A 22,666-nucleotide genomic window follows, 5' to 3' on the forward strand; every position below is an offset into this window, starting at 1 on the left:
ACTCTGAACGCCACACAGTGTCCCTGTGTCTCTAAGAAGGCTGCCTGTGGGGTTTTATTCCAGTCTCCAGTGTACGATCCCCCAAACGCAAATTTGCTACGTTGGCCCCATTTACAACGCATTTACAACGCATGAGTTGAGCAGCCAGGCTCCAGCGGAGCTAAACGCAAACCAGTCGTGGCTCGTGTGTGCAGATACCAGACATCTTTTAGGAACTCCTGTGTGCTCTGCTCACACCTGAGGGAACAAAACCGGTTCTCTCAACAGCACTTTGATTGAAATCAATGAATCAATCGAGAGCCAGAGCCTAGCCCCATCTGGTGCTATGTACAGAACCAGGAAAAGGGAAAGCAAACGCACAGACTCCTCGTCTCTGCCCTGAAGGTGAGGAACATGCTTGGGGTTGGTAGAGAACCAAATCCATTTGCCAAGCCCGTGGTTCAGCCCCTTCTAGAAGAGTTTCCCTGGGATTTTCTTCTGCTTTGAAACCCTATTTGATGCTGCTGGAGGGCAGACTATAAGCAGAGAATGCAGTCTAGGACTACCTCCATTTTTGATGCCTCCTTGCCCCCACACCAACACAATTCTGCAGCGACGGAGCCAAGGTGTATACTACAAACTGTCAGGAAAAGCAAGCAGGTGTGTAATCTAGAAGGGGCAAGTTCAAACTCCAGAGTCTAGGAATCGTGGTGAGTTCTTATATCCACATAGCTCTACAGAAAGCTTTGTCATGTCAAAATCCAGTCAATGGCAAAGAGAGAGGAAGGAAAACACTCAGCTGGCGCCTGTTCCTAGGATGTGAATAAAATGTACTTGCAACTAGAAGTGCCACACACCATTTCCAGAAACAAGAATAAGAACTCAGGCTGCGGTGATGTCACTTGCAGGCACCCAAGTTTTATATTTAGCTCAGAACAAGAGGGCACTTCGTCTAGCACCCTGCTGTCGACAGAGCAAAGGAGGAGGGGGACACGCGGTGACCTCAGGAAGCCACCTCTCACTGCCTAGACTGTACCCCTCAACCTGTTGCGTTTTTTTCTCCTTGGAGAAGCCCAGCTATGAGGGAAGAAAGTTTGCGGTTGGCAAGGCTCTGCACACTCCATTTTAGTTCTGTATCCCCTAGACCAGCCTGTTTTTTAGCAATACCTGGCTGTTCCAGTAAACACCAAAGCCAATAACCAGTTTCTACAAAACAGTCAGCTTTCAAAGCTACTAAATACTGCTTCAGGATTCGTGCACTGCAGACAGGAACGCTCCACGCAATAACCAGCCTCTCAGACACCAAGGAGCACACACAGGATATTTTATCCATCCACAGCCCGGCAGGATTTAAGCAGAGACTGCTTTTTCTTAGCTGCTAGAACTTACAACCCACAACACATATCCAGAGCAATGCATGTGGTGCCCACCAAACCGCTCTATCACTCCCTTCCTCAGCAGAAGGTGGGGGGAGAAAATAAGATAGAAAAAAAAAAAAACCACTTGTGGGTCAAGATAAAGGCACTTTAATGAAGCAATAGCAAAAGTTGTACATGTGGAAGTGAAGGAAAACAAAAGATGTTCTCTACTTCCCATCGGCGGGTGATGTCTGGCCACTTCCCAGGAAGCAGGGCTGCAGCGCAGAGTGGTTACTCCAAAAGACAAACATGGTAAATAAGGAACATCCCCGCTTCCTCCTCCTTCCTCTTAGCTTTTCTATCTGAGCAGACGCCACGTGGTGTGGAATACCCTGTTGGTCACTTTGGGTCACCTGTCCTGACTATGTCCCCTCCCAAGATCTTGTCCACCCCAGCCTCCTGGTGATGGGGGGGAGGTTGGAGAGACAGCCCCGGGGGCTCAGCCAAACCCAATACAAGGTGTCAGGGAAGAATTCCCTCCACATTCTTTCTCTTGCTCAGTGCAGGAATTATCAACCCGTCTTGGCATTTACAGCAAGGAAGAGCTGATTTAACGGGTCCTGTGCAGTCAGCAAACACGCACCAACAGGCCTGTGCTCACAGAGGTCAGGTCACCAGCCTTCCTTCACAGAGGAAGCATCGACAAGTAACACCAACACATTAAAAAAAATAGTTTTAATTAAAACGGAGATTAAAATTCTACTCATAGGAAGCAAGAAGGATCACATAGCCTACAAAACAATGAAGCAGTGGAGCAGGGTGTCCCAGGAATGTACAGATATTCCAGGACATCCCATACAGACCGAGGTTAAAGGTGGAGCTGGGAGAACACTGGAGGCAGTGCAAGCAGGTCAGTGAGGCTGAAGGAGGGAAGATGGGTGGAGGGCTAAGGCAGAGGGGACCGTAGGAAAGGTCTCTGATGGACGGGCAAAAAGATCAGAACTGCAGCTGAAGCGGGATGAGAGGGAGACCAAGAACAGTCTTCTGAAAAGAGCTAAGGTTACTTGGCCACCACTGCTGCCCTGCTCAGGCACGACACCACTGCTTGAGTGGGACGAGGGTGATAAGAAAGGATGCAGGATGGGAGAGGAGACTGGGCATCCCTCAAGGACTGCTGTAGTTATAGTAACTCTGTAAAATCTGGTTATTGGGGAACAAAACCCAGAGGCAGCACACGTGCTGCAGCCACCATGGGTAGAAAACCTCCTGTACCCGCATGGCACCCCCCCGGATGATGGCGAGTGCAGCTTCAGGAGCAGGAGAAGCAGTCAGGTGCACTTTGCCCCTGGAAGGAAACAGTCAGAGGATCACTCAAAGCCAGCCAACCCTTGGTGTGTTTTTAACTGTGCAGACTGCCTGCCTACAGAGTTCTGCATGCTCCTCTTCCATGCTTGGGTGGACGTGCACAACCCCCATGATGTTCCCAAGGTGACACACTCTTCCCATTAGTTTTCTTGCACACCCAAACAGATGCACACGCTATCTTAAACGTAGTTGTGGTGCATTTTTGCATGCTTTCAAGAAGAGACATGTTCCTGCAGACACACTCCCTCCCAGACTCCTACGTCATCCTCCAAATACGCACCTGGTATTCTCTAATGCTGTATCAGTATCAATCAGGCCCAGGATGCACAGTGTGATAGAGATGTTTCTCTTCTGCATGATGAGTTCGTGACGCAGCGAGCTGAAGAATCCGTCCAGTGCAAACTTGGTGGCAGAATAAGAAGTGGTGAAGGGAGTGGGTATTTTCCCTGGAAAGGGAGAGAATGGAAAACACCAGGAAAGTGGCTGTAAGGAGGGTGGTGACATGGAGAGGAAACCTCAGCGAAGACAGAGGCTTTGCCACGTCGCATCAACCCATGTTCTGTTCAGGTGAGTTTCCCTCTATTTCTAGTCACACACACTTAGAAAATTATGCCGCTTCGTGTGAGCACACTCCAGCACAACAGCCACCACGTACGTGGATAAGGGAAGGAAATTTCTTTTAACTGACACAGTAACCAGGTCATATGCTGGGCTAAAAAGCCCAGTGTGCTGGTCTACCCGCAGCTCCCCTCCCCCATCACATGCAAACACATGGATAGGGTCACATGCTGGTGCATCTGGCCATGACATTTTGCTGGCACCAAAGCACCTGATGTCACAAGGCAGGGATAAGCCATACTCTATAAACTTGTATATAGTGATGCAGCTCCCTCGAGCACACACCGAAGACTTTCTCCTGCCTTTCCACCCTGTAGAGTAGGTGTAGCTACTCAGCAGCCTGCTAATTCAGGCTGGCCAAAGCCAGAGGGCCTTGAAGTGGCAGGATGGTCTTAATGCTGTGTCAGAGATGCAGGAGAGATGGGCCTGGCTGTGAGGGACAGGAGCCAAAGCAGCAGGTCTGGCCACATGATGAACAAAGTTCCAAGGGAATGCAAAATGCTGCAACACAGAAAGCTCTTCCAGAAAACAAGAAGGCCAGCCAGCACCATCCTGCTTGCTACTGTAAAAGGCACAGCTTGAAAACGTGTTGAAGGGTTGAAGGACACAAGAGAAACACGATGTGCTGGGAAACCTTGTTTTCACAAGGCCAGCACTTACACCAGTCTAAGACACTAACCTGTGAGGGAAGAAACTACCACCAGAGAGCCTTCATTTTTCTCCAGGGTGGGAAGAGCTGCTGTTGCAAGTGCTGCGTAACTGAAGAAATTCACCTGGAATGATAAAAGTAGACATGGAAGAAGCAAGAAGGTTTGGAGGGAAGGCCAGCATGAGGCAATACAGTGGTCACATAGAAAGGAGCGTGGCTTGAATTTGCTTTTTCAAGCATCAAGTGAAAAGAATCATCTCTATGAAGATGGGGACAAACATCGCATCCATGAGTCTTTCAGATTCCAGAAAAAGCAATGGAGAAAAGTCAGAGCAAAGGTTATTCCTGGGCTTTAACATACAGATTTCTTGAGAAGAAACAATTAGCTGTCCCTGATTTCTCTATATGCTATTCTTGACTCTGCAATCCCTATCCAGCAACAAGGACACCAGTAGCGTCTCAATTTGCTCTCCTTTTGAGTTTCTCTTGACTGAGCTCAGACGATGACAAAGCATAATATTCAGCATCTCTTCTGAGCTTGACTGCTCTCTAACTTGTAAGAAATCTCTTACCTGTGATCCCAAGTTCCCTTCTCTCCAGCAAACAGGCTCCTTCCAACATGAAACAGAATGAATATGACTCACCTGACCTAAGAAGACTGAATCAAGAAAACAGCTCTTCATGGTTCCAAAATCTGGTACCAAAGTGATTCTATAAGAAAACTCTGAATCTGAGAGCAGACTCAAACGGCAAACACCATTTCAAACAGCCTTATTATGTTCTGCAATGACACGTGCACTTGCTATAGACTCGTAGGAAGTGCTTGCTCCCCACCTGTTGGCCCTCATAAGCTAGACATACCTTGCAGAGCTGCCCCTACCTATCCATCAATCCCTAACAGTCCTGCTTTAAGGGGAGATAACAAGGACAGAAGGAAGAAGTGAAGTTCTTCCCAGACATTCCTCTGCGCACATACACAACTGAGCAAAACACCTGTCTAGCAACAAAGCTTCCAAACCGTTTGGCTTGGAACGCCAGTGAAGTAAAACATTTGTTCTTACCCATTGACATAGACTTGAACGTGCCTCTGAGCTTCCCAAAGCTGTCCCAGGAGAAGCCAGACTCACCCCATCCCAGCTGAGCTCTTCCTGCTGGGAAACCTCACCTGCATGAGCCAGCGGGTGTATTCCACATCTCCAGCCCACATTTGGAAACGGGTCACGCCAATGTGGTTCAATACCAGGTAATCCAGTCCCCCTGCAGGACAGGAGAAAAAGCAGTGAAACAAGGGGCCATCCCCGACCAAGGAACCCAGCAGAAATGCCAGCAGGAGGGCTGAACGAACCAGCTGTTCCCTCAGGCAGCTAGAAAGTGCTTATCCATGAAGATACACAAAATGTGTCCACCTGGGAGCAGCTTTGCTTTCTTCTCGAGGGTAGAATTGGAAGGAAAGATGTTCTTCTTTGACAGCAGCTCTCTGAAACTATGTTTCAGGGTAATGCAGACTTGGAACTTACTTCTGGTGGTAAACTATTTTCAAAGTTATAAGTATACAAATTTGTAACAGAAAAATTACAATTAGTATGGGAATGTATCAGCAGAAACAGCAGAAGATTTAAAAGAAAAGTTATTAATTGATAGCCCCTGGACTGGCAGGTCATCCAGACCACAGCATATTTACACACAATTTCTTAAGACACCCACATCAGTAAAACCAAGAGCATAATGAAGTAATTGAGACACTCAAAAAAAATGGACAAAAGGGTAGTGAATATAACAGAAAATGCTGCCTAATGACAGTCTGACCCAAATGAGACAAGATAGAGAGGCAAAGCATCATAATCACTCAACTCCTACAGGGCACAAAAGATAATTGTCCTGGTTTCAGCTGGGATGGAGTTCATTACCTTCTTGGGAGCTAGTACGGTGATATGTCTTGGCTTTGAGGCGAGAACAATGTTTATAACACACTGATGTTTTTAGTTGCTGCTAAGTAATTGTAGAGGAATGAAGCTGAGTTAATTAGCATTGATAATATACAACTGTGGGCTGGCTTCAGGGGCGGTGGGTTGGCCAATGTAGATAAGGTGCAGCTGTGGCTGGTTCTGTTAAGAGGTTAGGCAGCCAAGGAAGAGAGGGTAGGAAGAATCGGAGAGAAGAGAGAGTGAGCATGTGTGCCCTGGGTGAGGAGAGACTAGGAGAAGGCAGCAGAGGGACTGGTGTGAAGAGTGTGTTGGTGTGAGATGGTAAAAGACCTTGTTGTAGCTGGCTAGTTTGGGGAGTGCTGTGACAAGTAATGTTTACATTAAGCCAAGGACTTTTCAGTTTCTCAGGCCTCGCTAGTGAAAAGGCTGGAGGGACACAAGGAATTGGGAAGGGACACAGCCAGGCCAGCTGATCCCAACTAGCCGAAGAGGTATTCCATACTATGGGATGTCATGCCTGGTGTATCTACCTGGGGGGTTGGTGGGACAGGCAAATTGTTGCCTGGGGACTAGCTGGGCATCGGTCAGCGGGTGGTGAGCAATCACATTGTGCACCACATGTTTCTTTCTTCCCTTCCCTCGGGATTTTATTCTGTTCCTCTCCCTTTTAATTATAACTGTTACATTGTTATTATTGTTCTTTCATTTTTATTCTATTTCAATTATTACATTGTTCTTATCTCAACCCTCAAGTTTTACAATCCTTTCCAACTCTCTTCCCCATCCCTCTGGGTGAGGGGGGATTGAGTGAGTGGCTGCATGCTACTTAATTACCAGCTAGGCTTAAACCACAACAATAATCAAAAAGCAGCACATGGTTGCCAATCAAGAACCCAGAAAACACGATGAGGACCCGACAGTGGGCATCCCTTGTCCTTTGTACCACCACAGGTAAGCTTGGCCAGGGTACTGGGTCATAAACATCGTGTTGCTTGCGTGAATGAGTGAATGCAAAAGCATGAGAGTGGGAGCAGTGTGAATCAGTCCTGGTTTAAATTGGACTACCTTCCCCTTCCATACAGTCGCAGACTGAGCTTTGCTCCAGAGGCAGGTCACTGCTTTCAGACCTCTCAGTTTCTGCCTGTCTCAACATAAGGCGCTGTGTTCAGGGTCAGGGGTGTGCAGGGGTCCCCACTCACATACGACAAATGTGTGTATATGTGGTACCCTGTGACAGGTGAGGTACTGCAGCCGTTGCGGTGTGGTTTTAGTGAAGTGCTGTGAGCAAGTGCTCCCTGCATACTTTTCTCCTCTAGCAAAAGACATGCCCTCCCCATGAAAGGCAGCTAAAAAGATGACCACATCCAGACTGGTATTTACAAACCCCACACCCTTCTGTCCTAAACATCCTCCTCGGTAAGGATCTTGGAGAAGATCTAGGAGCTTCCTGCTGGAATGAGAACTGTCTATACACCTGAAAGCCAAAAAGATACCCAAGATGCTTACCCAGCTTTTGAACAGCAAACTGAACCACCCTTTCAGGCTCTGAAGGGGAAGACATATCTGCAGGAATATAAAATACTTTCTTTGCTCCAAGCGTCAGGCATTTCTCCACCACCTTTAAAAAAGAACACACACACACGAAAATTAAACAATATGGATTGGGGGTAAAAGAATAGAAATAAGGGCACTGTAAGGCATTTTTTCCCCCACGCTACAGTCAGTGACAGGCAATTCTGGACAGAGACACTTTAATTTTATATCTACTGCTATTCAGCCCACAGAGAGCTTACTTTGTGTCCAGACTCAGTTTAACCAGACAGTTACATAGAGGTAACTCTCAGCAAGATGCAGATTCAATCTACCTTGGAAAAGGGTCAAGATTGACCTGACAGTCTTCTTCGGGAGAACTCTTCCAGAATAAGTGTGATACTTAAGTAGCTGGTAAGGCTCTAGCAGTATTCATCTTTCATAGCTCCTTTGCTATGTTGAGCATGTGAAGGTGCTCAGCGATGATACGCGGTTTAGCTATTTGCTGAAATAATGCCTTCCAGGCATTAAGAACTATTTTTAAGCTCACTGTCCCCAGCTCTCCTTTTGCACCACTGCACAGTGAGGAACTTCCCTTGCAAGTCACCTGTCCCCACAGTTTACAAGATACCTTCTCTAAATATTGTCCCATGTTATAAACTACAAATGAAGGAGTCTCATCTATTCAAGCTGGTAAATAATTATTTAACTTACAAAAAGGTTTGAGTCTTTAAACAGAACTGTTTGGATTCTGAAAAGCTGCAAAATATCACACAGGGATTGTAGTTCATATAATCACAGAATATCTCATGTTGGAAGGAACCCATAAGGAACACTGAGTCCAACTCTCTGCTCCTTGCAGGACTACCTAAAACTAAACCATATGACCAAGAGCATCATCCAGATGCTCCTTGAACTCTGACAGGCTTGGTGCTGTGACTGCTGCTCCTTGGGGAGCCTGTTCCAATGTCTGACCACCCTCTCAGTGAAGAATCTTTTCCTAACATCCAATCTGAACTTCCACAGACACAGCTTTCTACCCTTTCCTCGTGTAAATGTTCAGGCAGTAAAAAGTTCAGGCCGTGTATATGCATCTTCCTGTACAGGCCAACCTCCCTTCTGGGTTACACCTCCCAGTATGCAGTGTTACTGCCTTCTGGCAAGAAAAAACTGGCACATTGCAGCAGGCACTGGTCTGTGGCAACACAAAGCAGTCCATCCAGGAGATCAGTTACAGAGAAGAATGGCAAAGGACACTGCCAGCAAATCAGGCTCAAAACACATCACTGGCATGTTCCATCTTTCTGCGTAAGTGGAAAGAATTTTGAAAATAACTAAGCTGGTTTTGCTTAACAACAGTTCTGAAAGAAAATTTATCATGCTGACAATTAATTTGTTGTTGCAGTTGCTTTTTTGGTAAAAGTCCAAATCTCTTATGTCTTCCCTGATACAAGGAGCTTCTTACCTTCTGCAGCACAGCTTCCCTCCTAGCAGTCAAAACAATTTCAGCACCAAATCTGGCATAATGATATGCCATCTGCTCTCCAATCCCAGCACTGGCTCCAGTCAGCAGAACACGGGCACCAGATAAGCTCTCTTATTTATGGGAAAGAGAAGAAAAGGTATATAAGAATGTGAAGGAAGTAGCAGAGGAGCTGCCTTTAACTACTGACAGAGCTCTAAAGCAGAAACGTGTGTGCAGGTACTCAGAAGTCCTGATGCTTCTTCAAAACTAGAAGAGGCAGGACCAACCTGAAGAAGCCATGAGATTAACAATACCTTCCAATTCTTGCTAGACTGAAAATAATCAAAAATCACCTAATCTTCAAACGATGAGCGACTTTTCTGTTCTGACAGGTGCCTACAACAAAAGTTTGTCATCAGCCACCTTGCGTCAAGTCGCCAGCCACACTGATCTGGTTTGGCCTGGGTCACAGTGAAGCTTGGCTAGCTCAACAAGCTCCAGCACGTGGCACGCAGCTCGGCCTAGCTCCGCTAACATGCAACAGACAGTTCCCTCCTCCATCCTGACAGCCCCCAGGTCCATACTTCTGTCATGGAGCAGGAAGCTCAGCCTGACCCACTTCACTCAGCAGCTGGTAGGCGAGAAACCGAACAGCCAAGCCTGGCTTCACCATTGCCATCCCTCCTCCCCAGCTCAGCATTCTTCCATGGAGTTGGATAATGGATAAAAATGGGCAGCCAGCATGGCTCAGTTGCCATGGAACAATCCCCAGGCCCAACTGCCCAAGAAGTGTGTTTTATTACTGTGTTTGTTGTGGACATTATGCCTAGGCTATCACTGATAGGGAATAACGATAAAATTATGCAAGCTACCTGTGTCACGTGCCCTTTGCCTGGGTTACCAGACCAGTATGTTTCATGGATGAAGTCAGTTTTCACATTATAAAAAAACGTACAACATAAACCAGGCTCTGGGCCTCCTGCCTTCTGCATATCATTTATTCTTTGCCATCAGTCTGGAGACATGTCAGCCCTATTCTGCCAGGCGCTGCACATCTATAGACATGGTTCTGAACCCCAAGGAGTTTGCAATCAAAACAAGAAAAAAGAAAGGCAATGGCAAAGGTCCATGTCATTTTTTTCCCCACATAAGACAGCAGGATCCCTTGTAAGTGCTGTTAGACCATTTTGTCCTCCTCTTTGTTTCAAGCTTCTCTTTGTTGCTGGGAATGAAGCATTGCTTTGGGGGCACCATCTCTGGTAAGACCACGGGCAGGAATGAGACCACCAGTCAGAGCTTGGAAATTCAACCTCTTCTCTTATGCAACTTAGATTCTAGTTTGGAATGAACCCCCTAGTAAACCTACCTGCGTTAAAAGGGTCTTTCCAGAAGAAAGCTAGGAGCCCAGCTACAATCCCTGTAGCACAAAGCACTTTCCCGACTGGCTTCATACCCCTCCAAGTTGTGAAGAATAAAGCGAAGTCTTGAAGCTGAGCACTCCAGCCAAAATACCGTGATCCTTCCTCTGATCCTGGAAGCCAACCTGCAAGAGGCATGTAAAGTCCTCTTCTGTCCTGTGTATGAGAGGTGCTGTGTAGAACTGAGACTCCACCCGAGAAATCTCTCCACTGGGAGCCAGTCACTTTTGTCAAGAATGAAAGATAGCGAGGACACGGACAATCAACACTTTTTGGTAAGAAGCTGCAAAGAAGTTACTCCTTCCCTGTTGAAGGGAGGGAACACCACAGCCCTGGGACTGGTTTGCACTTGCCCAAGAAATGCTGTGCCAAGCAGGAGAAGTAACCTTGGCAGGATGAAAAACAGAAAGCTGCAGGCCTGAAGACAATGAAACCTGCTCTCATACAAGAGGAAGGGATCCAAAGAGGACAGCAAACAGGTCTGGAGAAAGCTCGAGAAACCGTCTGTCTTCCTGCCTTGCTCAATTACAGTTTTCTTGGCCTTTCATTTGCCCCAGGACAACCAGTCTGGCATTCAGTCTTAAACAAAGTGGACTGGGGGAATACTTTTTAAAATATCTGTCCCTAATGAGCATTCCATAGGAACTTGTGGAGTCAGCACTCATTCCTCATTCCTCACTCCTAAAATGTTTAACAGTACCTTTTTTTTTTTTTTTTTTTTTTTGGGGGGGGGGGGGATGGCTTATCAGGATATGGCTAACGCTTAGTGAGATAATGAAATCAACAGTCTTACCCAGGGCACAGAGATGGTCACTGACGGGGGTCTTCACAGGACTGGGGCCTGGAGAAGATAAAAGGGAAAATGGGAACATGGATCAACTCCAGTAGCTGGAAGGTTCTGAGAGAGTATTGTGGATATTCTTGAAGCTGAGAAGTCCGTGGGGAGATTTGGAAGTCAAGGGGTTTAAGTTAAAAGCCAAATGTGATTTGCCAACACAGCATGTGTTTACTATTTCTATTTCTACTCATTGCATCTAATTCTACTCCCCTACTACAAACAAGGGATCCTGGTCACCAGAGTATTGGCAATTCAGGCCACGTAATATTTGCTTAAAGGTGAGTAAGACAGCAAACACATTCTGGTTTGAACCTGTCTGGGGTTTTTATTAGGATCAAGAAAAAAATACGGAGAGGTGTATGCTGGCACGGAGAGCTGCGGTGCTTCCCAAACCCAAGAGGCAGCCTTGCCTCGGCCAAATTTCACGTAAGCGCGTCGAGCAAAAGGTTGGGAGCTCTATTAATTAAAAATTAAAGAGAGAGAGACAAAACGGACCAAGCGAATACACCTGCGCCGAAGCAAAGGAGCTTCCCGCGGCGGCTGGGGCCCACGGCAGGGCGGGAGGCCCCGCTCGGGCCAGGCCGCGCCGCGGGGTAGCCGGCACCTCCCTCGCAGGGGCCCGGGGCGCCGCCTGGTCACGAACAACGGGCCCGAAACCCCGGGCCCGCTGCCGTACGGATGCCGCGTCGCGACACACCGCGACAGGCCGGTGCGGGGCAGCGAGGGGCGCGCCCGGAGGGGGTTGCCGTGGCAACCGCGGAGGCGGGGCCGTCCGACCACGTGACCAGTTCCCGAAGGCCCCCGCGGCGCGGGGAGGCGCGCGCTGCCCCCGCCGCAGTCATGGCCGCCAGGCTCGTGCCCGCCGTCAAGTGAGTCCCCGCGCCCGCGCTGCCCGGCCCGGGGAGCCCGCCCGGCGCCCTGCCCGCCCCCCTCCATCCCCCGCGGGGGGCGCCGGCCCCATCGGTCCTCCCGCAGGCCCCGGCCGGCCCGGCCCCGCCGCGTCCTTGGCCTCGCCCGCCCAGGGCTGACGGCTGCCCCCGGGGCCTGGCCGGTTTCTCGGGGCCAGGACGAATCGGTGCAGTGAGGCGGGGGTCTCCGGGCCGGGGGTGCCGGCCGGGGGCTGCGGGCGGGGGGCGGCAGCCGGCAGGGAGGCGCTGCCAGGGCCCGAGGTACCCGCAAGCCGGGGGCTGCGGCCGCGATCGCTCCTCTGGCGGCCCTGGGCGGCTGCTGCTCCCGGGCGAGCCCTTGTCTGGGTGGGTGGGTGGGTTTCCTCAAGGTGTGCAATAGCTTTTTCGTTTTGTTTTCTTTTCCCAAGGGGAAACAGTTCCCCACCCTGTGAATTTGAAAAAGTCGGTCTCCCCAGATCTCTTACCTATAATGAAAACGTAAATGAAGGTCAAATATTGTCTTCCTGTCTTCTGTTTTTGCAGGTTGCTACTACAGTTGTAAAACTAGTGTTTGCACACCGTGCAGTCTACTGAGAAACTTTAAAAGCCCAGGCAGTGCAGGAACAGGCATGGCCAGGTGTTAACAAGACTCTAAGGAGCTTAACAAGATATTGGTGTCTGTCAGATTAATCAGATTACTTATTAACAAGATGGCAAGAACTGCATAATTAGCATGGATGTCTGACCCACTGCAATATCCTTAGTTCCTTTTATCCCAAGTATATGCCAGTGATTCTCAGATTTAATAAGTGGCACATACGCTGAGGTATTTGACACCCTCTCATTTTTTCTTGAAAACTATCGCTGATAAAATGTGGATGGGTGTTGTTTCAAGGGGCTGACAGGGAATAGTTGGCCTAGGAAGAAAAGGAAGGTAGCTAGATACTTTTCTGCTAGTTTTTGTCTGTGGTAAGACATGACAGTGGCGTATTTGTGACCCTCACATTGCTTTACTGATACCCTCCCTTTGATGGGCACAACCTACCGAGAGAGACGCACTGAGAGTCATAACCTGGACTGAACTGTTGCTGCTTTTGATTCTTTCAGGTTTGTCATCAAAGGAGGCCTGGCTGGAGCTGCAGTTTATGTGGCATATGATCAGGGGCTTCTGGGCAGTAGCACACAAGGTGCTGAAGCCCTCAAAAAGGCTCAAGCAGCGCTGCCTCCAGCTATCCAAGAGTGGACAAGTTACATAGGCTGGGAGGTAAGGACTATGCATATGAACACAGTCGGCAAAACAAATGCATTCTCTGAATGAGAAGAAACCATTGGGGTGATATTCTGGTTCCAGTGATGCTGACAGGAGTTCTGCTGTTGAAGCTGGATTTCGTATTGAGAATAGTTTGAAGAGCGCTGAAATGGAAGGAGGGTAAAATTTTAAATTTAGGGGAGAGATACCGATCACAGATGTTACTTCAAAGGAGAAGGGGTAACTAGCCCATGCAGGGTCAAGGAGGGGATTGCAGGCATGCTCTGGGAGACGTTTCACTACGTAGTGAAATGATTTCCTAAGCTACTTCTGAAGGTTCCGACGTTTTTGAAAAAATTAATGAAAAGATTCTCCTGCCAATTTCTCAAGCTGCTAACAGTTCATCAAGTTGAATTTAAATTGCCTGAAGAGGCTCTTCTCTTCAAGCGATTTGTAGTTTTTAAAATCCTCAGACCAGGAGAAGCCTTTGCTGAAAGTCTGAAAAGCATTTTCATGTTAGAGACTATTCTAAACTAACAGATTAACTGTAAGGAGATAGCTATGGAGGTAATTTTTAGGAGCATCCAAATGATAAGTGCTACCTTCTGCCCCGACTTTATACTGGGGGAAAGAGCAAAGTCCAGACTTTAAGCTTCACTTCTGATCCCTTTTGAGATTTATGGAGAGTAGGCATCTTAAGTAGCTTTAAGATCTGAGGTCAAAAGGCTTCTCCAAGGTGATATGAATCCTGTTATAAGTGAAACCCCTCAAAGCGCTGATTTTTGGTCTCTTTCTCTTTCTAGCTCCCACCCACTCCAAAATTTGACTTTTCCCCCTCTGATTCCTGGAATAAAGGTAAAATAACTTCTCACCAAATAGTGAAAGGAGCAAAGGGCCAAGAGTGATGTAGCTTGTACCAATCTGGTTTCGGTACTGTCCTCCTAAATTGCATGGTGGACAAGGAGGCAGTAGATGTTACAGTCTGGTGGAAGGAGCGTTGGGACTGGGACTATGGAAGCGTATTCTGCTCCAGGTTTTACCACTAGCACACTGAGTGACTTTGGACTTAATTTCTTGTTGTTACAAGTCTGAAATAAGGAGGATGTGTGCCCATCAACCTGTCTGCCTTTTCTAACCAGAGGAGCTGGTGTTTCTTTTACCTAGAAAGCTTGCTGCCCTGCTGTGCCCCAAGACAGGCATGCCTATGCCACCCTAGAATCTAAGATTGAATGTTTCAGTGAAGTGTTTGGGGAGGCCTGTGACCCCCACAATAAATAGATAGAGTTTATGCACCGGTGAGTTCATCAGCACTGGTAGTGACCAGGGGAACTAGAACATAAAACTAAATGAGGACTTATTCTTAAGAAAGGTTTACCTTGATTGGTTCAAGATTGAAGAGTTTTATAAACTCTTCAGATGCTACTATGTCTGAATTCAGCTTCTGAATTTTCAGAAGGAATGAGCATTCCCATTATTATTAGAATTTTAGAGATCTTGTTTGAAGGCCAAAACATACTATAAATACCTAGTAGGTTAATTTATGGGTTTTATGGTGTAGCAAAAAGTCTTCGTGTACTTGTGGGGAAACATGGTCCACAAATACTGTGATAGGTCCAACATCACCCATGGAGTCTGTGACAAGGCCAGAAGTAAAATGCAACTTAAGTCAATTCTTTGTTTCAGTTTTGCAATTGTTTATCCCTTAAATTGTTCCTGAAGTTGGAATTTCTGTCACAAACGCTACCGAGACAGTAAAGCTGTACTTGAACCAAGGATCATTCATGCCTCAGTGTGTTTGAAAGCTGCTGAGATGGAGCTAGATTTTTTCTCTCTGTGTTTAGAGAGATCTGCAATGCTAGAATAACATTAGGAAATTTGGCTTGAATAATGCTCTTCTTGGGATAATTCTTCTCTGCTTTTCTTGCAGGAGTGCAGACAGTCATGTCTGCCTTGTCTGTAGCTCCCACCAGGGCCTCTGAATACACTGTGGAAGGCTGGAAGTATGTGAAGGATCTTATCAAATGAACACGTTCTTCAGGGTTCATCATTCTCTCCATCCTGCGTTGTCTTTGGGATGGTGCATAGGCCATCCCTCTCGAGGGCAGCTCAGCCATGCAAGGGCTGCAATAAAAGACTTTGGAACTTCCAGTTGTATTTGGGTTGGTTTTAGCACACAGGCTGGAATAATTGCTATCTGTCTTACTGGTGATCAGAGGCTTCAGCAGAGATCGTGGATCAGTTGTAACGAAGTGATGGCCACACGCTGAGGTATAGCCCCTGTTCTAAAGCTGCCAAGCTTGCTAACGAAACAGATTATTCTGAAGTTGAATTAGTCTTGAAGGTGAATGGCATCTAAAAACAAGCCAATGGTAGTTTAAAAAAAATATATATATAAAAAATATATCTAAGGTAACAGTAAAAGATGTCATTCCAAAGACAAAGGACTTGTCTTCAAGCTGGCTGAGGAAGGAGTGCGTCTGTCGGACAGGGAGCACGTTAACGCCGTGAAAGCTGCTCCAGGTGGTCTGTGGCTTGTCACACAACTGGGAGTAGCTGACACTAGTCACAATACTTGTTGGTGACATGGTGCAATAGAAGGGGAGTTTATAAGTGCCTTATACAAAAGTCTAGCAAGTCATAGGAAGCTTGCAACATCCTCCTCCAGGCTATTTGGCCTGTGGGCATTGCTATACCTAGTACCTGAGCTTGAGCAGCAAAATCACGTGGTTGTTTAACTGTAAATTTTCCAGCTGACCCAAATACGCCCTCGGATGCATAGTCAGTGACCTGTAGTGCGGTCAAATTTACACCTGGTTCTGAATTCTCAGCTCCACAGCATAGGTTATTTGGAGGCAAGGGTTTAGATTTCAGATTTTACCAGCAGTTGGCTAAAATTAAGTGGATTCAGTTTGTCTCTTGGCTTGAAAAAGTATTCTGTCTGCTGGCTGCTTTAAATGCCTGTAAAATGAGGCTGCAATTACCTTTAAGATCCTGGCACCTCTGAGTAAAGCTTTTGGGCAATTGAGCAAGAGAGAAAATGGGAACAGGAAGGGTCTCCAGTCACAGCAGAGGTCCCCATGGAAGGGAGAATGAGGCTGAGGGATTTCCTGCTTTATTTAAAACTAGTGCCCACGTGAAGAATTGAGCAGAGATGACTGAGGAACAGAGCCCATCGACTGCAACTGTGTCTTTGTGTATTGTCAGGTCTTTGCAAAGGGACAATGCTGGTCTGCAGCTGAGCTGTGAACGCATACATGAACATGAGCTAAACTCAAAACTAGCCATTGAATAACTAGATGGATGGTTTTTTCCTTTCCTTATTATTTTTTTTTATGCCTAGAGACTCCAAGCTTTGTTTTCCTACCGGACTTCTAGTTTTTGCGTGAATAAAACCAGAAATTAGTTTATTTTTTAACCAGAAACCTTGTTTGCTGATAAGAAGCAATACAAAATGGGAGATGGGAAGGGAGCTTCCTGGAAAGCGAGAGAGCTCTTGCTTTCCATCTCTTCTTCCATAGGAGACTGATAGCTCCTCTGAAGGGGAGGAGGAACAAAGATTACAGTGCTCTTCTTGGTTCCCTGCCAAAATGTAAGTAGCTGTGGAAGAAGCTGAAAGTAACAACTAGCTGTTAAATCACCACAAGAAACAGGGTGAATTTCACTCTGGCAAGAACTGTCGTGAACACGGAACTGTGTATCGGGGACATAGAGAGAAGAACCCGTTAGCAGCAAGAAAATCATTTGCTGGTGGTAGATCTCTGTAGAACAGGAAGTCAATGCTGCTTTTTTTTTTTTGTTTGTTTGTTTGTTTGTTGTTGTTGAAATGTGAAATGTACAGTTAAATTAAGGCCTGGGCAGAAAGTGGGTTCCTGGCAACTCATTCCTGCTGTCAGTTTTGTGAGGATTTTTTTTTTTCACGTAAGCAAAATGAATGTCCGTATCGTGATGGGTTAGGTACGAACATTTTGTTCTCACGGTGGCAATGCTAGTAGGCAATCCCAGGGATGAAGGTTGCTGTAAAAGCTAAAGAGATGTTTTATCGCAGTGGTGTTTCTAGGGATGGAGGACAAGAATGTAGCATGGTAGATTTAGAAGTCACAGTAGCTCATTAGCAGGACATCTATAGTAATTCATTCCAAAATCCTTTTGATGCATGCATTCAGTCCTGCCACCCATTCCCCCTCAAGGCATTAACGAAGTAGCTGGGAAGTGATTTCCACGGCTCCTGCGACATTTTCTGCATTGTGAGCTGTTCGCTTTCCCTAGAACAGGCCATAAAACTGCATCTGCGCTAACAGCATGTCACTTTTTAACCCCTCCAGCTACGTCCAGGACACGAAAAGGCAGGAATCGGAAGCGGCTCATACGTTGCCTGCAGTTGTCTCTTGCCTTTGCTAGGAAGGGTTCTTGCAAAAGGAAGATGGTACCAGTTGCTGCAAAGTAAAGACTCCCAAGCGCAACCCACCAACAGTTCTGGAGGACAAAAAAACCCAAAAAGACCAAAACTAAAGGTCAGTTCTCTGCAGGCTGGACTCCAGAGGGAGTTCAGAGGTCACCTAGCTTGGACCTTACAGGTCTTGAAGGTCCCTTTCAAATGCTGCGTACTTTGTCATAGACATTTGAAGCTGCCCTCCTGTACGTACCCGCTGCTGGTGGAACATCTCTGGGTGATTAGATACCTAATAAGATTTTTCCTGAATCAAAGTTGAAGCAAGGGGAACTAGACCAGGAGGTGGTTTGCCAGACTCCTACAGTTCAGCAGCAGCAGCACTGTAGCCAAGCTGTGAATCTGCACCCCCACCATGCTTCAGTTTCTCCTTCCTACTGGCACTTCAGAAGCTGGTCCGAGGTGGAGAAGCAAAACCCTTCACTGATGCTCCCCTTTAAACTGGGAGCATCTTCCAGCTCGATATGATCTAAACTGGAGTCGCTCATTCTTGCTTTGGGTCTGTCTTCATCCACATGCTGGCAGATGTGAAACATTTCACGTTTGGCCACCAGACTGTGCCGAGGGAAACTGGTGTCTGCAGGAAGTGTGTGGCATTGTAGTAACGTGCTAGTAGAGGAACGGGTGGATGGGCTGGCACACGTGCTTGCCTGAGAGGGTTATACAAGTACAGGGAAAGTACTTGAGCCAAGTGTATCCGCGTGAAACGTTTTGCTAGGTCGCAGTATGCTTCAGTTTGTGGATCTTGCATGTTTTAGTGTTAATGCTGATGAAAACTTCCCAGAGGTTAGTTTTCAGTCACAGCCGAGGCATCTCTAAAGAGCACTGGAGGGCTTTTGTAAGGTGGAGTTACAGATTTATTCTGTGTTTTTAACCCTTGGCAATGGGATTGTGGCATGAGGTTGCAGAAGCTGTTACGACGTGGTGTAGCATCAGTATGAATCTGTTCCCTTTTCACAGGAGGAAGCATCCGTGCGTATATCAGATGGGCCGTTGTCACTACACAGCTTGTAACCTCTGTGTCCTTGGGTCTCTGTCCCAGAGCTGCTGCTCATGCTTCCAAGACTAGGGACAGAGGTTGTCCTCGCGGCTGGAAGCAGGGGCAGCATTTCTGTCACACAGGTGTGCTAACGCAGTCACGCTGGTTCAGTCTGCTCGTTACAGAACGAGCCAGGACCCAGCTAGGGGTAGGCAGGGAGAATTGGCCGAGTGCTTACTCAGCTTAGGAAGCAGATTGAAAACACAAAAAGGAAGAAGGATTTGCCGGGGTTTTACTTCCTTTTTTAACAAATAGTTATTATCTATGATGAAACTTACTGTCAAGAGATTTCAGAGGATTTGGCTAAGGTATAAATAGCTTTAAAAAGCGCTTAAGTTAATTCCTGGAGAATGGGTCCATCAGTGGCTCTTAAGCCTAATGAAGCAGCTGGAAGCTGCAGCTCATTAAACCCTGGAGTGCCAGACGTGGGGATTTTTTATCACCTGACGAACAGTTGCTCAATGTCCACCTTGTTCTGACATACTTTTCTTTATGCACCTGCCTCTAAAAGTGAAAGAATAGTGAGTGGGAAGGACTTTCTCATCTGACCCAGTACGTCTGCTCTCCTCTTATTACATCTCGATGGCAATGTCTACATTCAGTAAGGGACTGATCCTCTCATACAGTTGCTGGATTTAAGTCAAATGTTTTGCCAAGTTTAGTTTGTGGCCCGCACAAATAATTGTAGGTAAGATAGGGTGCTAATCAGATTCCTTTGCTGAGCAAAGTGGCTCTGTAAAAATTTACTTGTTAATAATGAGAGTACCTGTGCTGCAACTCACAGAATTATATATAATATAATATAGAATAACTAGACCAGGTTAACCAGGACTCTTGCACGCTCCACAGCATCTCTGTTTGACTGCCCTCACAGAAAAAAAAAAAAAAAAAAGTATTTTCTTTTGTTCAGCTCACCAGAATCTTTTTCTGAACATGGTGACACTGGATGCTGCCAGAGTGGCCTGGTGGCACTATATGAGACAGTTCTGGAATACCTTCCTCACAAAAAGAGTTGGCACTAGCAGGTGGGTCTAAAAACTCCCCAGTGCATTTTGTAGTTGTGCATAAACATCCAGCACTGCTTTCCAGTGTTCAGCTTTTTGCCTCACAGGTATTTTGTAATAATGACTTTCACAGTCATTATTTTTCATTCTACCTTTTTCTGTCACCAGTTATCAAGCACTCTGGCTGTCCCTGGTGAACCTGTCCTGCAAAAGGATAAAAAGTTTACATCTGGCAGCACTGTGGCATGAAGCAGGATTATTATGGGATGCTCCCCCTGGTATCTTTTTACTCCCTTGTTTGCAGTGCTTCTAGAGGAGGCTTTGCTTGTTCAATCAGTTCTTGAAACTGATTATTTGAAGGTTCATCATTTTAAGGTTCAGTCAGAGAACAACCCCTCCTGTTTCTGGAACATGGGACAGTGTCAAAGTCTCTAGGCTTAATTTGTCACAAAAAGACATTGCAATATTTGGCTGTGTAAGGCAGAACAGGGCATAAGGCTCATCCTTCGGGCAGTAGCAGCAGGGAATTGGGTCCTCTAGATTCTACTCCCAGATTCTGGTAGAGAATAAAATGCAAGGCAAGACGGGTGGCTTCCATCCTAGCTCTGTCACTGTTTTGTGCCCATCTTTTGGTCATTTACTTCTCTTTTGCCAAGTTCCCCCAAGGTGAAACTGTACATTGTAATAAACAACGGCAAGAGTCCTAGTTGAAGCTTTCAAAGTTATAATGGCTTGAGGGCAGTGTATAAACAGCATGCCTGAATCACAAAAGAAGAGAGGAATGAGCCTTCCTTCAGTGCAAAGTATTGTTTTCTTTCAGCCAGATAATTTCAACACAGTGGCAGAGAACCAGAGATTTACCTGTGTCACTTTCATGGTGGAAAAAAAAAAACAGTAACTGGGAGAATTAACTGTCCTTGCTACTGAATCCTCCATCCTACCATCCGTAGTGCCATTAAATCCTTCAAAAGAATCACTTGTAATGGAGCTGTGGCAGGATGGTCTAGGCTCACCTGATTGTGGAGGACGTGTAAGGGGAAAAAAAAATAATTTGCAGTGGATACAAGAGGGGGAAACAAACGCACACTGCCTTTGCCAGCAGTGGATGTAGTGTTGAACGATACAATTCAGCTTCTGTCTGCGCTAGGTAGGATGGGCAAGCACATCAGAATCATGGGGTACGATGCAAATAGCAAGAGTAAGGTGTGACAACAGCGGTGGGGAGCTCCCAGCCTCGTGACATGGAACTGCATCCCACGTAGTGCTTGCTTCACCGGTGAGGGGACGGAGGGAGGGAAAGGCACAGGGGGAGAAGAAGGGGGATTAGGTCCTAGTTAGCTTACACTCCAATGCAATAACATTTTGCCTCCATCACTTCCAGTGCCACAGGCTTCCCGTGGCTGTATAGGCACATCACACGTTGACTTCGGAATTCGGTCAGTATCCTCTTGCATGGGATGAGAAATCATTTGTTTCCCTCTTGGTTGTGAGCTCTTCCCTACAGAACTATGAGAAGTCTCATTTTAGCTTTAGCCCTTTCTTTAGCAGCACCCCCTCCGACTCTTCTGCCTGTTGCGCAGGTGCCAGATGCTTTCCCTCATGCTAGAACCTCGATAATCTCTATCAATGACCCCAGTTCTTCCTTGGATTCCCACTGGCATCTGCCCTTGAAGCAGCACGGCTTTTCCCGCGGGAGTTTCTGTCGCAGTTCCCCACGCACACACCAGATCCCGGAGCTGCGAGGTTTTTGTGCAGGGCTGCTGCTCGGCAGGCTGGCTCCTGGGCAGTACGTAATGAAATTAACTCCATCTGCAAGACAGGAGCTGTCTGCCTTTTTCCAGGCCTTGTGTAACAAGCTTGCTGTGGCTTAGGCAGCTGACTTTGGAAAGCAGCACATCTCACGGAAGGAACAGCTGAGCTAGGATTCACTAGGAACATGGATTTACTGGGTTCCCTTCTCTCCCGCTGGAATAAGGGTCGGTCTGCATGGGAAGCTCAGCCTACCGTTGGGCTACACCTTTACTACTCCTTTGTAAAACGGAGGACTTAATTTCCCAGAGCAGTGTTTAATGTTTATTGAAATCATATTTTTAATCATCATCATCATAAGTAATAAAATAATTCTCTTCTATCTCCAGGATGGCTTCTGTGCTTATTTGCAAGTCTTTTCTGAAAATACCTTCAGCTTGAATGTCCCAGGAGGTAAGGGGAGAGGCAGAGTGAGGTTTAGGACTCGGTGAATGGTTCCATGTCTACTCCCCCATCCCACCAGGCCAAACCTCCCACTTAGAAAGTTCTGGCACTGTCATCAAGAGAATCTTCATCTCTTTAGCTTCTGCTACAAACAAAATGTAATCACTAAGAACAAAGCGTGGTCTTGGTTCACGTACACATGCTACGTACAAATAGGTGGACTACTATGCCCCTGGTGTGCTTGGAAGTTCTCTGTGCTTTTTGTCATCTTCTGTACCACTGTTTTGGCCTTGAATGATTGCTTTCTAAAGGTTCTTCATTGTAATAAGCTTTCTTGATGGTATTTTATGATTGATCTTAAGTAATTCTAAAAACAAGAGGAACGTATGTACAAGTGAATACAGTTCTCTTGCACGTGAGCACTTTAAGCATCCTAGTTGGGCTTGCACAGATGCTTCGGTTGCCTTCTCAGGGCAGGAGGGTTGGCCTGAGGTCACCTTCTCAACCTCACACCTCCCACAGTTACTCTAATTGTTATTAGCACAGTTCCCAGGAAGCACAGACGACACCCTGCACCGCCTGCCTCTTCAGTATGGTTATCAATTAAACAGGAATTGTGGAGGATTTATGCCATTTACCTGTGGCAGCAGATTAATTACAGACTTGCCAAGTCGGTGAAAGGCTCTGAAACAGGCACAACGC

At 46.7% G+C, this 22,666-nt stretch overlaps 2 protein-coding genes across 4 annotated transcripts; one reads left to right on the forward strand and one right to left on the reverse strand.

Annotated features, from left to right (window-relative positions):
• Nucleotides 1–1,482: 1,482 nt before the first annotated feature.
• HSD11B1L (hydroxysteroid 11-beta dehydrogenase 1 like) lies at nucleotides 1,483–11,780 on the reverse strand. 3 transcript variants are annotated; one of them, XM_080383827.1, is made up of 9 exons: nucleotides 11,654–11,780; nucleotides 11,101–11,148; nucleotides 10,256–10,531; nucleotides 8,890–9,020; nucleotides 7,401–7,512; nucleotides 5,135–5,226; nucleotides 4,000–4,093; nucleotides 2,983–3,148; nucleotides 1,483–2,682 (listed from the first exon to the last, which is right to left on the reverse strand). In XM_080383827.1, exons 3-9 carry the CDS (start codon nucleotides 10,443–10,445, stop codon nucleotides 2,502–2,504), a joined length of 966 nt encoding a protein of 321 aa, XP_080239953.1. In that variant the 5' UTR covers nucleotides 10,446–10,531; nucleotides 11,101–11,148; nucleotides 11,654–11,780; the 3' UTR covers nucleotides 1,483–2,501. The 3 variants fall into 3 exon arrangements, with proteins under 3 accessions (XP_080239953.1, XP_080239951.1, XP_080239952.1); XM_080383825.1 differs by having other exon boundaries at nucleotides 10,256–10,463; nucleotides 11,641–11,655; XM_080383826.1 differs by lacking the exon at nucleotides 11,654–11,780 and having other exon boundaries at nucleotides 10,256–10,432; nucleotides 11,101–11,141.
• A 28-nt stretch (nucleotides 11,781–11,808) lies between these two features.
• Nucleotides 11,809–15,429, forward strand: MICOS13 (mitochondrial contact site and cristae organizing system subunit 13). The gene is made up of 4 exons (XM_080383844.1): nucleotides 11,809–12,014; nucleotides 13,140–13,296; nucleotides 14,085–14,136; nucleotides 15,209–15,429. The coding sequence occupies exons 1-4, from the start codon at nucleotides 11,824–11,826 to the stop codon at nucleotides 15,304–15,306; spliced, it is 498 nt and encodes a 165-aa protein (XP_080239970.1). The 5' UTR covers nucleotides 11,809–11,823; the 3' UTR covers nucleotides 15,307–15,429.
• The last annotated feature ends 7,237 nt before the right edge of the window (nucleotides 15,430–22,666 follow it).

Source organism: Falco punctatus (assembly GCF_963210335.1).
Source record: "Falco punctatus genome assembly, chromosome: 4".
Taxonomy (NCBI): Eukaryota; Metazoa; Chordata; class Aves; order Falconiformes; family Falconidae; genus Falco; species Falco punctatus.